Source organism: Rhinatrema bivittatum, chromosome 4, assembly GCF_901001135.1.
Source record: "Rhinatrema bivittatum chromosome 4, aRhiBiv1.1, whole genome shotgun sequence".
Lineage (NCBI taxonomy): Eukaryota > Metazoa > Chordata > Amphibia > Gymnophiona > Rhinatrematidae > Rhinatrema > Rhinatrema bivittatum.
Window position 1 is genome coordinate 370829159 of NC_042618.1, and position 14906 is coordinate 370844064.

Genomic DNA, 14906 nt, shown 5'->3' on the forward strand with positions numbered 1-14906 from the left:
TGTGTTCCTTAACAGGAGGGCTAGATGAGTGAGGCCTCGTCCTTTTTGCTTTCTTTTGAGCCGATTTTACCACAACTGAGTGGTGGTCGAGCTGAGATTTTTGAAAGCTGGGGGCTGACTGCACTAAATAGGTAGTGTCAGCTTTTCTATGGACTGGGGCAATGGATTCAGGGCTTTTCCCAGTTCTTTTTGAGGTCAAGAAGAACTTGATGAATGGGAATGGAAGTGATCACTTTAGGGGCATCCAGGAACTGGAGCAACTCCATCATCTGGTGCCTATCATCCTGCTCCTTCTGAAGCTGAAAAGGGACCAACTCAGACATTTCCTTCACAAAATTAATGAAAGAAAGGTCCTCTGGAGGAGAATGCTTTCTACTTTCAGTAGGAGAGGGAGGTGAAGGTAAGTCATCGGTGTCTGAAGAATTATCATCACCCCAGGTGTCATAAGGATCAGCAGACTGACCTGTAGGACGGGAAGGGGGTTGGATACCCGAAGGACCCAGCTGAGGCTCCAAGAAAATCGAAGGAATCGCCGGGGGCACCGTGAACAGCCTGGAGGGCATCGGTGCCGGCATCGATGGCACAGACGTACGTATTGCCCCCGATGAATGAATCGGTGGCGAGGGACGAATTGGCATCGATGGCTGAGGCAAAACTCCCAAAGAAGGGATGCGGAACGGTGTTTCTCCTCCCGATGAGGCTGTCAACGGGGAGCGAACCGGAGCCATCGGAGACCTGGGAATCACAGGTGGAAGGGCAGTTATAAGCGCCTCCATCCGGGACAGCAGCGGAGCCAGCGCTGCTGGAATCGGGTCGATAATCGGTTCTACAATCGGTGCCGGTGTCTGTGCCGAAGGGACCTGGAGTCGTTGCATCGTTTTGTCGATGGCCTCCTGGACCAGCCGGTCCAGTTCTTCTCGGAGACCTGGAGCAAGCAGCCCCAGCTCCAGAACAGAAGAGGGAGGCAGAGGCATAGCCGGAGGGACCACCTTTACAGGTGGAATCGCGGCTCCCAAACCCCGATCAGGTAAGGGTGGCCTCGATGACCCAGTCGCAGGAATGGTCGGTGCCTTTCCTGGACAGGGCTTCTTCGACAGTGGCGAGGTTGATGATTTCGCTCCCTCGACAGTCCGAGACTTATGATGTCGATGGCGATGTTTCTCCCTACGATCCCCCTCGATCCTGAGGGGGAGTAACGGGCGCCGATGGCCGTGAAGACGTCGATGGCGGGCGGTCACCGGACGGTGGTCGATGCTGGTGGGACGTCGACGGTGCTGGTTCCGATGACGTCGATGCAATAGACAGCGTCGGGGTGTGAGCACGGAAGAGGAGTCCCATCTTCTCCATCCTTGCCTTGCGACCTTTGGGTGTCATGAGGGCACATTTGGTGCAAGTCAGGACATCATGCTCCCGGCCTAAACACATTACAGACGCCATGAGGGTCTGTGATAGACATGGTACGAGTACAGTACGAGTACAGTACCGACGGAACCCCGACGCCACAGCCATAGAAAAAATTGAGCCGTGGGATGGACAACGGCCAGCAGGCTGCAAGAGCCAAACTTGACGGTAATCGACGAAAACTGTCAAAAATCTTACCGGAGTACTGCGGCTGGAGAGAAGTTAGAGGAGGGACCCCTGTGGGGCAATTTAACGTTAGTTAATTCCGTGAGGAAAATTCCTGTCAGGAATCTCCATAGAGCTCCTAAACCGCGAGGCTACTGCAGCGCGGAAAAAAGAAGACTGAAGGAGGACCCCTGCTGGCTGCAGGGTTAGTGCCATGCTGGGCATGCCCAGTAGGGGCCAGTCAAAGTTCTGGAAACTTTGATAGAAGTTTTCCGTGATTGGGCTCCATCCTATGATGTCACCCATATGTGAGGACTACCATCCTGCTTGTCCTGTGAGAAAACATGATCCAGTGAAAGTTTATACATTTTACTTGGAAACAAAAATCATATAGGATTTCAAAAAATGACTTATTTTGGCTGAGGAAGGATGGGGAATTGGGTGTTCCTAATGTATATTAAAAAGCTGCCCAATTAAAGGCAATAGTTGAGTGGCAAAACAGAATGTATCCCAAGCAGTGGGTAGAGATAGTACAGCATTTTTTCAGGGCATAGTATTGGTTGATTTTTCCTGGGTCCTCAAAAATGTATGGGCTCCTAAGCTATCTGCAAATGTTTTTATGAAGCACATGGTTCAATTATGGAACTCTTGTGAGTGAGTGATCTTTTGAAGACAACAAACATTCGCCTCTTGGTCCTATTAGAAATAACAGCAGTTTTCTCCCTGGGCAGGTTTTGATTAAGAATTTCTAGTGCTTAAGGAAAAAGCTTGGATTGTACAATACAGAGGTTTGGTTTTTTTTGCAAGTAATACATTTAGGGCAGTGGCTAGGTAAATCTATAATACAGAGAGCTAATTCTCCCTTTTAGAAACTTTGTAGTAAATTGTCTATGACCAAAGGTTTGCTATCTCATTTATATAAATTATTCTCTCTTTCAGTAGGGAAATTTAAATATGATTAGCCTGGGAGAAGGATGTGGGTTTTGTCCTGAAGGAGGAATAGGAAGAGAAATAGTCCAGAGGAACATGTCTAGACCATATCCACCCATTTGATGGGAAATTCTTACAAGTTATATTATCATTGGTAACTATCACCTCAGAATCTATATAAATTATATAAAACAATAACTGATCTGTGTTGACGATGTTATGGAGTGATGGGCACAATGGGCCATATTTGGTAGAGATGTCCAGCAATGGGTCCATATTGGAAACAATTTCAGAAGCTCAAGACATTATGCAAATACAAGTGGAGGGGCATCCTACATTTTTCTTGTTTGGGATGCCAGTTGGAGGCATCTTTGCCTAATAGGCTTATTAAATAAATTTTGACAGCAGTTAAATGTGAAGTGGCTGCACTTTGGAGGTAGCTTAATCCTAATATGTTGGCTTTGTATAAATGGTTATAGGGAATATACAACATGGAACGTCTAACAGTTATTAGGCAAGACAAACTTACAGCTTTTAGGAAAGCATGGTGGCCGTTTGTTGAATGGGATAAGTTATGTCAGGTGAAAGTGGGAGGGGGGGGAGGGGAGTTGGGGGAAGGAAGGAAACTTAATATGTTGCCAAATTCTCAATCTGGTGGATTATATATTGTGTAAAATTGAATTGTATTGTTATAATGAATTGATATGAAATTGTTCAGCAGTTTACTTAAAAACTTTATTCAATAAAGATTAAATTATTTTTTAAAAAAGAAAGAGGCAAAATTCCCAGGTAGTTGCGAATGAAGACTTATGGCCCTAGATCCCAGCTCTGGTCCCAACTAGGCTGGAAGTACAAAGGCACAGGAAGAAACTGCCAGGTCAAAGAAAAAAAGAAAAGGAAATTCAAAGGCAAGAGAATTGTGTTCTGAAAATGGAAGGAAGAAGTTTCAAAACAAAAAATATTGTTTCTAAAATTAAGAATGTGGATGATGCCTGGAATAGCCTACCAGCACAGGTGGTTGCAACCAAAATTATGACGACAAATAGAGAGGATGGTAGTTTAAACAAATCTGGAAGTTGGCAACCTTTCACTCCCTGGACAGCAAATACAAGCGAGATGTGATGAGAAAACAAGGCACAGATAAAGGAAGTTTGAATTAACAACACTGTAGGTCATGGGGTTACTGGTGCGAACCAGCATGTTACAACTCCCAAGAAACCAATTAGTTGATGCTGTCAGGTTGGTGGTGGCAGGGTACCATCCAGCAAGGCCTCAGGGATGTGAAAGCAACAGCCTTATTAATTTTGGTAGTCAATTTGATTACTACAAAGCTTGATAGTAGAACATGGGTCACGATGTCTCCAAATGGGTTTGTTTTGCGGACACCATGACAAGAACGAACCTCACTCATAAACCAGGGTATGTTGAATACAATCTCAATCTCTCAAACATATTGCTAGTGATTGACTCAATACTTGCATTGAGCCAAAAAGCTTCCTTTGGGAGTTCATAAGAGGTAATAAGTATAGACAAAATATCGAGATGTGCCTGGAAGTCCCTTTTAATTAGGCTGGTGGTACCCAACACAATTAGGATTGTTTCTGTACCTTTCTGCCACATTTTCTTGGTCTCTGCATCTTTATATACTTTATTTATTTTAAGTCTTTTCTATACCGTCGTTTGGTGGGGACCGTCACAACGGTTTACATTAAGGCACATAAAAGTAATGAAACTACAATTTGTCTGTTTACATAGGTGCCATAAGGTTCGGTAACATAGTTTGTTATCAATGTTCGTTGTTAAATGTGATTAATCATGTCCATGTCTTTCCTTCTCAGTTTTAATTACAGAGCTAATTTTACAAATGTAACTTATCCATTAGTAATGGTGTGCTATATCTTAAAAACTACATACTTAGTGAATTTCTGCAGTGTGTTTGGTTGTTTAATTCGTGCTTTGCCCATCCCTGGCTTCTATTCTCCCTTCTCTTTCTGGAAAGCTTGTTTAAATAGCCAGGTTTTCAAACTTTTTCTAAAGGTTTTGCTGTCTCTTTGTAGCCTTAAATCCAAGGGCATGGAGTTCCATAGTATGGGTCCTGCCAGTGATAGTGCCCTCTCTCTTACTTGTGTTAGTCTTGCTGTTTTGACTGATGGTATAGTCAGGAGAGCTTTGTTTGCTGACCTTAGGTTTCTGTTAGGGACGTGTACTCGGAGGGCTGTATTTAACCAGTCTGCGTTTTCGTTATGTATTAACTTATGTATGTTGCACAATGTTTTGCATTGGATTCTTTGTTCGATCGGAAGCCAGTGTAATTCAGCCAGTGTTTCCGTGATATGTTCTCTTTTGTTTTTGCAGGTTAAAACTCTTGCTGCTGTGTTTTGCAAAACTTGCAGTGGTCTTAGTGAGGTGTATGGTAGGCCTAGTAGAAGTGCATTACAATAATCAGTGCTTGCAAATATCAACGCTTGTAGTACTGATCGAAAGTTAGCAGTTGTTAGGAGTGGTTTGAGTCTTCTGAGGACCATAAGTTTAGCGTATCCTTCCTTTACTTTCAGAGATATGTGTTTTAAGCTTAGTTCAGTGTCAATTATTACTCCTAGATTCCGTACTTTCTCTACAAGTAATATTTGTTGGTTGTTGATACTTGAGGATCTTCTTTCTTTCCATACGTTGTACAGAATAGTCATTTGGTACTGACACTTTCATTAAAATGTCTCAGATGATCACATTTTCTTCCTTCTCTATAATTCTTTCAAAGTTATGATCCCACTGCTTTTCTGATACAATAATGTTATGGTGTTTAGAGTTTCCCATGGATGATATGCCATCTTATTAAAACATGGGTGTTGGATTAAATATAGGAACTTATATGCTCATCTATACAAATTTGAAGAGCTCCAAAAAGCAAAATAATGATTAGAAATCCTAACAAACATAAGTGGGCCCACGCCCCCATGCCTACATATAACCGCGTGCCACGCATGGTGGCCCAGTTACGTCCAGCTGGCGGGGCTCCAGCGTTGCGGCGAGCCAAGCCACGGCACGGCTTCCCTTTCCCCCTCCCTTCCTTGGCCTGGCTCGACATGACAGTGACACGGCCGGGTGAGAGGAGGGGGGGAGGAGCAGTCGCGGGCTGATGACATTGCAGCCCATTTAAAAGGACCATGACAAAGGTGCACCTGGCCTCTTTGCTCCCAGCCAGCCTTGTTAAACAGGAATTTCAGGTCGATTTATGTTAGAGGTTTTAGGTTAATCAGTTGTATAGTTATAAGAACATTTGGTTAACCTGTATTCGACTGGTTGTATGTGATAGATAGCATCCAATGTCAGCTAGCAGGGCATGTTTATGGTTGTAATACACAAATGAGGCAGCAGAACGTGTAGGTACTCACACGATGGTGAAATGTGCAATAGTTGGGTTAATTTCACAGCAAAAGGGGGGGAGGCAGTAACCCAGGCTGGTGGGGGCATTTCGAATATGGTGGAGGCGGGCATCATGGTTCAGGGCAGCAGTAGACTGGCACCTTGGGTGGCGCAGGATGGGGCATTCCATATATCGCAGGGCAGGAGCCTCCTTGCTTGGGGACAAGGTGGGGGGCCCGGGTTCAATGCTGCCTTGCTCGATTATTATGGCAGGCAGCAGAGGTGATAGTGTAGCCCGGTCTTTGGGAACTGCCATACCGGCTTGGGTACCAGTTTATCTAGGGGTATATATGTATTGTTAAATAAAGCTGTGGCCTTTTCTATCTAATATTTGCATTTGTTGTTATTCCACTGTATTAAATAATGTATGAATGGCTAAGGGTCAATTAGAGGTGATGGGGGGGGGGGGGCAGGAAATTGGAGTGCGAGAGGGATGTAGACAGGACGACACTACAATTGTGGCTTGCTAGAGTTAATGCAGGTGTACATAGCTAAGTCTGCCTGACAGGCTGCAAGGGCAGTAGTGAGTAGATGTTCTAGCAGAAATTCAGGCATTATGTAGCCAAATCAGTTTGTGCAGGTCAACAGCAGGGTATAAGAGTTTAGGAAACAACAGTATAACTATGTTAGTAGTGTATAATATCAAAGGGGTCAGAAGATAAAACAAAAGGATAGAAGGTTTGTGAATTTGTGACTAAAACTAATTTAAATAACGAGTGAGATCCTACAAATAGTCAAGTTTCTAGTCTATAGAGCAATAACAAATATATGCAAATATTTGTAACTGCTTTCAAAGCATATTTCATATAGATAAAAATCACGTTACTAAATTGTATATACACATAGTAACTAGAATTATTTTTTTCTAGAAGCTCCTTTGCCCTAATTCTTAGAAAATTCCCCTCTTAATACAGGGAAAAATAATGCATATGGTTCAAACATCAATATTTATATGAAAGTAGAGGAAAGGGCACAGTGTATTATGCAGGCTACTTTTCATTTTTTATGAGTTCTATGTAGCAGCACTTTCTAACAGCTCTTGATGTAAGAGCTTAGAAGTAAAGGCAGGAATTCTGAAAGTACTTGATAATTAATGAGGAAAAACAGCAGGAAAGAACTTACTTCCAGCCTCCATAAAAGCTTCAGGAAGATAGGTGAAACCACTTTCTTGTTCCAGCGGATTCCCACAGCTAGCATGCTCTCCAGGACGCTGAAGGTTAATTACTGTTTTTATGCCACAGCTTAAGCAGGGAACAAATTGACCATATTACTTAGCCTATTAATTCATAGCTCTCTCCCTTTCACTTTATTAGAGCAAAATGTTTTCTTCGTTAACAAGAAACAAGACTGTTAAAATCAGAAGTGTCAATACTCAAACAACCCAAAAAATGTAGAAACAAAATTGCCACTATAAAAAAAAAACAACCCAAAACAAAAACCACCTGTGTCCATGTCTGTAATATATTGCTGCATATATTAATTCACACTAAATTTATAATGAGTAGTGATGAACCACTCATAATTTAGTGTGTATTAATATACACACTTTTTGAAACTCTATTCACATTTCTGGGATCTATGATTGCATTTGAGAATGGTAACTATGGCTATTGAAGTGTCATAGCATTTTTTGTACTTCTGTTTGAAGGTCCATCTCCACTAGTTATAATTTAGTGTATATTAATATATACAGCAATATATTATAAATGTAGCAAGCTACTATAAACCAGGTTCCTTCCCCAATGGGCTTATCATATGTTGGAGCCTTACAATGTGGACCAAGCTGTGTCTGGATCTGAGTGATGTGTTTTGGATCTGTAAAACAAAAAGTTTTCAACCCTGCAGAGACTGCAAGCCGCCAAAGCCAATCTGAAGGAATATGAAAAATTACATCAAAAACCTCTGTGTGCTCTCCTGTGAATGACAAATGTTCAAGAACCAGCATTCAGCACTCAGTGTTAAGAATTTGGGAAAAGAGCTGTACTGTTTAGCCTGCCCAGAGAACAGCACTACATAGCTAGTAGAGGAAGAAGCCAAAGGAATGCTGGGAGACTATTCAAGGTAGAAAAGGTGCAATTTGGCTGGTTCACTCTGTGTGTGTGCAGGGTGGGGACAGCCAGGAGCTAGGAAGAGAGGAATGCAACTGGCAGCCCTGCAATCAGTTCTTCTCCTGAAAGAGCTCCCTAGGAGAGACCGACCTTTCACACACTTCAGTGCTCATCTATTTGGTTTGCCACCTAACCAGCTCCACCATTAAGAGGGACTTCTTCATTGTCGATTGTTTTTTTTTCCCCCCACACAATTTTGTGTTTAGGACAGGGTATATCCTTTACAAACTGGTGACATTGGGGTGGATCTGTCTGTCCGTCCCCCCTTCCACCTCTTTTTTTTTTTTGTAGAGTACTCAGGGGTAAAAACACATTTTGAAAATTGTGTGCTTCATTGCCTTCCCCACCTTTCTCTATTGGCATTCCTGATTTTTTGTTAACAGGCATATGATAAAATAAGAAAACTGCAAATTTATATTATATTTTAGTACTGTGCTTTTCCCATTTAATGTCCTAGTTGGATTTACTGTCTACTTACACAATATTAGTAAAAGGGTTAATTACTGTTTTATTCTGATGTGATGATTTTATCTGGTCTGTGGTGCCACAAGTGAGAGGTTGTGTGGGAAGGGCACAGAATTGTGGTATCAGGATGACTGGGACACTGTCTCATCCCCAACTCAGGCTATGAACCTGAAGATAAATCATATTAGTAAATATAATTTCTCATGTGGTACTCCCCACCCCAAACATAGAGGTAATTCATTGTCTGGACCAAGGGTGGGGGGGCCACATAGGCATAGGTGGTTTTTTGTTATACTGGTAAAATCAGAAGTGTATCAGTTAGTCAAATAAATACAAAAATTGGCTGAAGGATTATATAATTAGCACCTATACCATGCCACTCGAAATAAGACTACAGAGAAATCTGAAAGTATTCAAAACTAATCTGAAAACCTGGCTTTTTAAACAAGCATTTTATAAAGATAAAGAGAAGGAGAAAAATTAGTTGATAGATAAGGATGCACCAAGCTAGAAGTTATTAGTAACCTACAAAAGCATATTAATGTTAAAATCAAACCGCTTAATTTGTTCCTAACAATCAGGATTAACTTACACACTTAGTTTATTATTTTAAATTGTTACCGTTCTATGATGGCACATGATTAATTTGTAATCTATACTACCCATATTTCTCTTTATCGTGCCCTTCTGTAAACCGTTGTGATGGTTATTTAACTTAACAACGGTATAGAAAAGTTTTTTAAATCAATAAATAAAATAATGAAATAAATTACTTTTACCTTTGAAACTGCTCAATAATATTATACTTTTCAATTATTTCAGTTGATGGTCGGGCCATTGCAAGTATGTTGTCTGTGATCCTGAAAAAAAATGGTTTGCTCGTCTTATGGCAGTGATAGAAAATGTTGCATGCACAATAATTTGTGATTAATAAACTACCCATTTCTTTCAAAGTTTTTCCAACACATTATTCAAGCTGTAACAGAGCTCTCTATGCTAAATACTCTATTCAGCAAACTTATAGGCTTATTTGCTAAGCTGTGATAATGTGTTGTGTTAAACACCAAAATGGGCACTCAATGTGTGTTAAAAAAAAATGCATTTTCACATGATATCAGTAACACCAAATTATCATCATTAAGAGCTGCAATCATACATATTGATTTTGGCCTCTGGACGGTGAATAAAGGAGAATAGCATAAAAAGTAGCTTCATAAAAGCAGAGAGAGATTAGTCATAGACTGAAAAAAAAAATGTTTAGTGCATGAGAGAAGGAGCCACCACAATGCTGTCCACTTCAGCCACAAGCATGTATACTAATTATCAATTCATCCAAATACAATTATATCTCTTATTTCTTTCTAGCAAACCGTAGATCTGAATAATTTACTCCTGCTCAAGGTCTGCTTGAGTTCGGACTGAGCACTGTTGCATTGCACCGCCTATTACTATCATTGGGAGTGATTTTGACACATGTAAAACATTTTACACTTGAGAAAAATAGGCACAGTCTGAATAAACTTTTTTTTTTTACTCTATCAGTAACCTAAGAAAATTATTCCTTACCTGCTAATTTTCGTTCCTGTAGTACCATGGATCAGTCCAGACAGTGGGTTATGTCCCCCTTCCAGCAGATAGAGTCAGACAAGAACTTCAGAGGGTGAGTTCACATAAGCCAGCACAACCAGTCTCCCTCTTCAGTAACTAGACTATCAAAGTCATAGAAAAGGAGAGAGGAGGGATCAAGTCAACTATGGTAAACAAGAACTTTGAACTATAACTAGAACAGAATCGTGCTCAACGGCAATCTTGCACAACGGCAATCTTGCAAAGAGAACTGTGAAATTCGAAGTCACAGACAAAAAACAGACTGGTCTTAGAGACCCAGAGAGACAAAGGAGGGAGTCTAGCAGTAGATCCCAGAAAAAACAATGCCCAAAAGAATCTGAGGGAGGGGGTCTGGGCTGATCCATGGTACTACAGGAATGAAAATTAGCAGGTAAGGAATAATTCACTTTTCCCTGTACGTACCAGGATCAGTCCAGACGGTGGGATGTACCAAAGCTTCCCTACTGAGGGTGGGTCCTGGATGACCCTGCTCGAATTACCCTGTCGCCAAACGATCCAATCATGGACGACTGGATATCCAGTCAATAATGCCGAGCAAAGGTATGCAAAGACTTCCAGGTGGCCGCTCTGCATATCTCTCGAGGAGAAACGGATTGGCTCTCCGCCCTGACGTTCAACGGAGGTTGCTTCCCTGCGCCTATATATGCCGCCGCATTAGTTCTTTCAGGCAGCAAGCAATCGTAGTCTTCGATGCCCTGGACCCCTTTTTGGGACCGGACCAGAGAACGAAGAGGTGGTCCGACAAACGAAACTCGTTGGTAACTTCCAGGTAACGCATGAGCACCCTGACGTCAAGTTTGCGGAGAATCCTAGGGCCCGCTGACGAAAAGGAAGGGAGTTCCACCGTCTGGTTCATGTGAAAAGGTGAGACCACCTTGGGCAAAAAGGAAAGAACCATGGGCAGGGTGACCCCCGAGACAGTGAGTCGCAGGTACGGTTCCATACAAGAGTGCTTGGAGTTCGGAAACACGATAGCTGACGAAATGGCTACGAGGAATACCATCTTGAGAATAAGATCCTTGAGGGTAGCGGTACGTAGAGGTTCGAATGGAGGGCCACCCAGGGTCCGTAAGACCAAGTTGAGGCTCCATGATGGACAGGGAGCCTGAAGGGGCGGTTTCAAATTTTTCACCCCCTTGAGGACCCAGACGATGTCCGGGTGCGAGGAAAGCAGGAGTGCCTGTCCCCCGTGGATAAAGGATCCAAGGGCCGCAACCTGTACCCTCAGAGAGTAGAAGGCTAGACCCTTCTCTAGACCTGCTTGTAGAAAAAAGAGGATGTGAGGTACAGAAGCCATTCGCGGATGACCTGAGTGGGTCGTGCACCATGATTCGAAAACCTTCCACACCCGGACATAAGCGACGGACGTGGACTTCTTCCAAGACTGAAGGAGGGTTGAGACCACGGCCTCTGGATAACCGCGGCGTCTTAGCCTGCGCCTCTCAAAAGCCAAGCCATAAGACAGAAGCGATCTGCCTTGTTGAAAAATACTGGACCCTGGCGTAGGAGGTGTGCTAGGTGACCTAGTCGGATCTGCGAACCAAGGTTGACGGGGCCACTAGAATGACCTGCCCCTGGTGTGACTCGATCTGCCGAAGGACCTTGCCCACCAGAGGCCACGGCAGGAACACAGAGGAGAATGTGACTGGGCCACGGCAGAACTAGAGCGTCCACGCCCTTGGCGCCGCGTTCTCTTCTGCGACTGAAGAAGCAAGCTGCTTTTGTGTTGCGAGCGGTCGCCATGAGGTCCAGGTGAGGAGATCCCCAACACTGCATGAGTAGCTGCATCACCTCCTCGGAGAGCTCCCACTCTCTGGGGTCGAGCCTTTGATGACTGAGGAAGTCCGCTTGGATGTTGTCCACTCCCGCGATGTGTGAGGCCGCCAACCTGGCAAGATGGAGTTCTGCCCATGCCATGAGCTTGTCCGTCTCCAAGGAGACATGGTGACTTCATGTGCCGCCTTGGCGATTTATGTATGCCACTGTGGTCACGTTGTCCGATAGGATCCGAACCGCCCAATGGCGAACGAGAGGAAAAAAAAACACTTCAGAGCTAACCGGACCGCTCTGGTCTCCAGTCGATTGATTGGCCAGACCGCCTGCGATTTCATCCATTGTCCCTGCACAGAGCTTGACTGGCAAACTGCACTCCAACCTGAGAGGCTGGCATCCGTAGTGACTATTACTCATTCCGGAATGTCCAGGGGCATCCCCTGTGCCAGGTGATGTGGATCCATCCACCATCGTAGGCTGTCCCTGGCGGCTCTTGGCAGGGGTAGGATAGCTTAGAACTCCCTCGATACTGACTTCCAGCGGGAGTGTAGTGCCCTCTGCAGTGGACGAAGATGCGCAAAAGCCCAAGGTACTAGATTGATAGTGGATGCCATGAATCCCAGGACCTGCAGGTAATTCCAAGCTGTGGGTAAAGAGAGACCAGAGAAATGCTGGACCTGCTCTATTAGCGACTGGGCCCGATCCGGCCGTAGGAATACCTTGCCGATCGACGTGTCGAACCGCGCTCCCAGGAAGTCCAGTGACTGGGACGGGGTAAGGTTGCTCTTGGTATAGTTTATGATCCAACCAAGGGACTGGAGGAGCTGTGCCACTCTCTCAACTGCCCGCCGACCTTGAACCAAGGTTTTTGCTCGAATAAGCCAGTCGACCAGGTAAGGATGAACAAAGATTCCCTCTCGGCGGAGAGCGGCCACCACCACCACCACCATGATCTTTGTAAAAGTCCGAGGTGCCGTCGCCAGACCCAACGGAAGGGCCTGGAACTGAAGTGCTGACCCAAGATCTTGAACCTGAGGAAGCAGTGATGCACCTTGTGGATCGGAATGTGGAGGTAAGCCTCTGTAAGATCCAGGGAGGCCAGGAATTCTCCCTGATAGACTGCCGCAATCACCGAGCGCAGGGTCTCCATCCTGAAGCGAGGATCTTGAGGGACTTGTTGACCGTCTTTAGATCCAGAATCCGGCGAAATTGCCCTCCTTCTTGGGGACCACGAAGTAAGTGGAATAGTGGCCCCTTCCCACTTCCGTGAGGGGCACTGGTGCAATTGCTCCAAGAGCCAGGAGTCGATCGAGCGTTTGACGCACGGCTAGCTGCTTCTGAAGTGAACCGCAGGGGGAGAAGAGAAATCTGTCCCTTGGGGGCTGAACAAAATCCAATGCGTAGCCTTGTTTTTAAATGTCGAGGACCCACTGATCTGACGTGATCCGGACCCACTCCTCGTAGAAGAGAGAAAGCCGGCCCCCTATCTTGGGGATCGAAGAGTGGGTCGGACTGGCATCATTGAGGAGGCTTGGAGGACACACCGTGGGCCATTCCATCCTTGGCCAATCTGCGCCCACGAAAGGGCCAGGTCCAGGTTTGTGATCGGGATGAGGGCTTCCGCAGCATTTGTTGTCTTGTGGTGCGGAAACGGCATTGACTGCAATTCCTACTTCTGGATGTATTGAACGATCTCGTGGACCATGGCCGATCTTCCGGAAGCCTATGTTCCACATTTTCTCCTAGGTCCTTGATGATCTGGTCCAGATCTTCCCCAAACAAAAATTTTCCTTTAAACGGGAGGGATCCCAGATATGTCTTGGAGGAGGCATTCGCCGACCAATTGCGCAGCCAAAGGAGACGTTGAGCCAAGACCGCCACAACCATTGATCTGGCCAGAACTCTTAGAAGGTCATAGAGAGCGTCCACCCCATAGGCAATAACGGCCTCTAGCCTGTCCGCCTGATTTGTCTCCTCCGGTGGACGTTCCTGCGAATTGAGAAGCTGTTGAACCCACCTCAGGCCCGCTCTTTGTGCCAATGAGCTACAGATAGCCGTCCAGACACCTAGAGCTGAGACCTCAAAGACTCTCTTGAGATGAACCTCCAACTTGTGATCCTGGATATCGCGCAGCGCGGTGCCCCCTGTAACAGGTATGGTCGTGCGCTTGGTGACCACAGAGACCGCGGAGTCTACCGTCGGGACCTTGAGCAATTCGAGAAAATCCTCTGGGAGAGGATATAGCTTTTCCATTGCCCTGCTGACCTTGTGAGATGCTTCAGGTGAATCCCATTCTCTGGATAACAATTGGTGGAACGTAGGGTGTGTAGGAAAAGCTCTCACTAGCGGATGAAACCCCACCAACACGGGGTCCCCCTTCTTCCCGGAGGTAGCTGGGCCAGGCAGGTCAAAGGGAGCCTCGATGTCCAGCTCTTGTAGAATGTCAGTATCAAACTCTCTAACTCGTCCCTATGGAAAATACGCAAAACCCTCAGATCATCGCCTTCCATCTGGTCTGCCAGGAGTGGATCATCTATGGTAGGGTCTGCAGGTAGAGCCGCCCCCTCCCCCAGGGGGGGGCATCGGTCACAGGCTGGGAGGCCCATCTGGGATGCCCCCCCCCCTCGAAGGCTCTAGTCCCTGGGGGTTTCCCCCGGGACATGAGTCCGCTGTCTGAGCCAACTTGGGAGGAGGGGGTCCTGGATTAGGGTTCGGTGGCTGCTGCAACCTGGCCAAATATGCGTTGGGCATTAGAAGCACAAAATCTGCAGTAAAAGCAGGGGGACCCGGGGGAAGCCTATTTAAAGCATCCCCAGCGGGGGAACCCGAATCCACTGGGGGAACCGGGACGAGGACCGGCGGCAAGGGTGGAAAATCCAAGTCAGACTCTTCCCTCAGAGGTTCCTGCTCCAAAATGGCCGCCGTTCCCGCGCTCAGCGGGAACGGGCCCTGAAGCTGCCTGCCATGACGCGCCTAAGCATGCGAAGAGCCTTCCGCTGGCCGCGAGGTGCC

The 14906-nt window shown here is 45.5% G+C and overlaps 1 protein-coding gene across 4 annotated transcripts in view; it reads right to left on the minus strand.

The window, feature by feature from the left end:
* The window catches only part of PTPDC1 (protein tyrosine phosphatase domain containing 1), a 91524-nt gene that overhangs the window by 40471 nt on the left and 36147 nt on the right, over positions 1 to 14906 (minus strand). For all 4 annotated transcript variants that reach the window (XM_029600840.1, XM_029600839.1, XM_029600843.1 and 1 more), the window contains exons 4-5: positions 9272 to 9352; positions 7042 to 7160 (exon numbers count right to left, since the gene is read on the minus strand). In XM_029600840.1, the coding sequence (XP_029456700.1) occupies positions 7042 to 7160; positions 9272 to 9352 (200 nt within the window). The remainder of the gene's footprint in view (positions 1 to 7041; positions 7161 to 9271; positions 9353 to 14906) is intronic.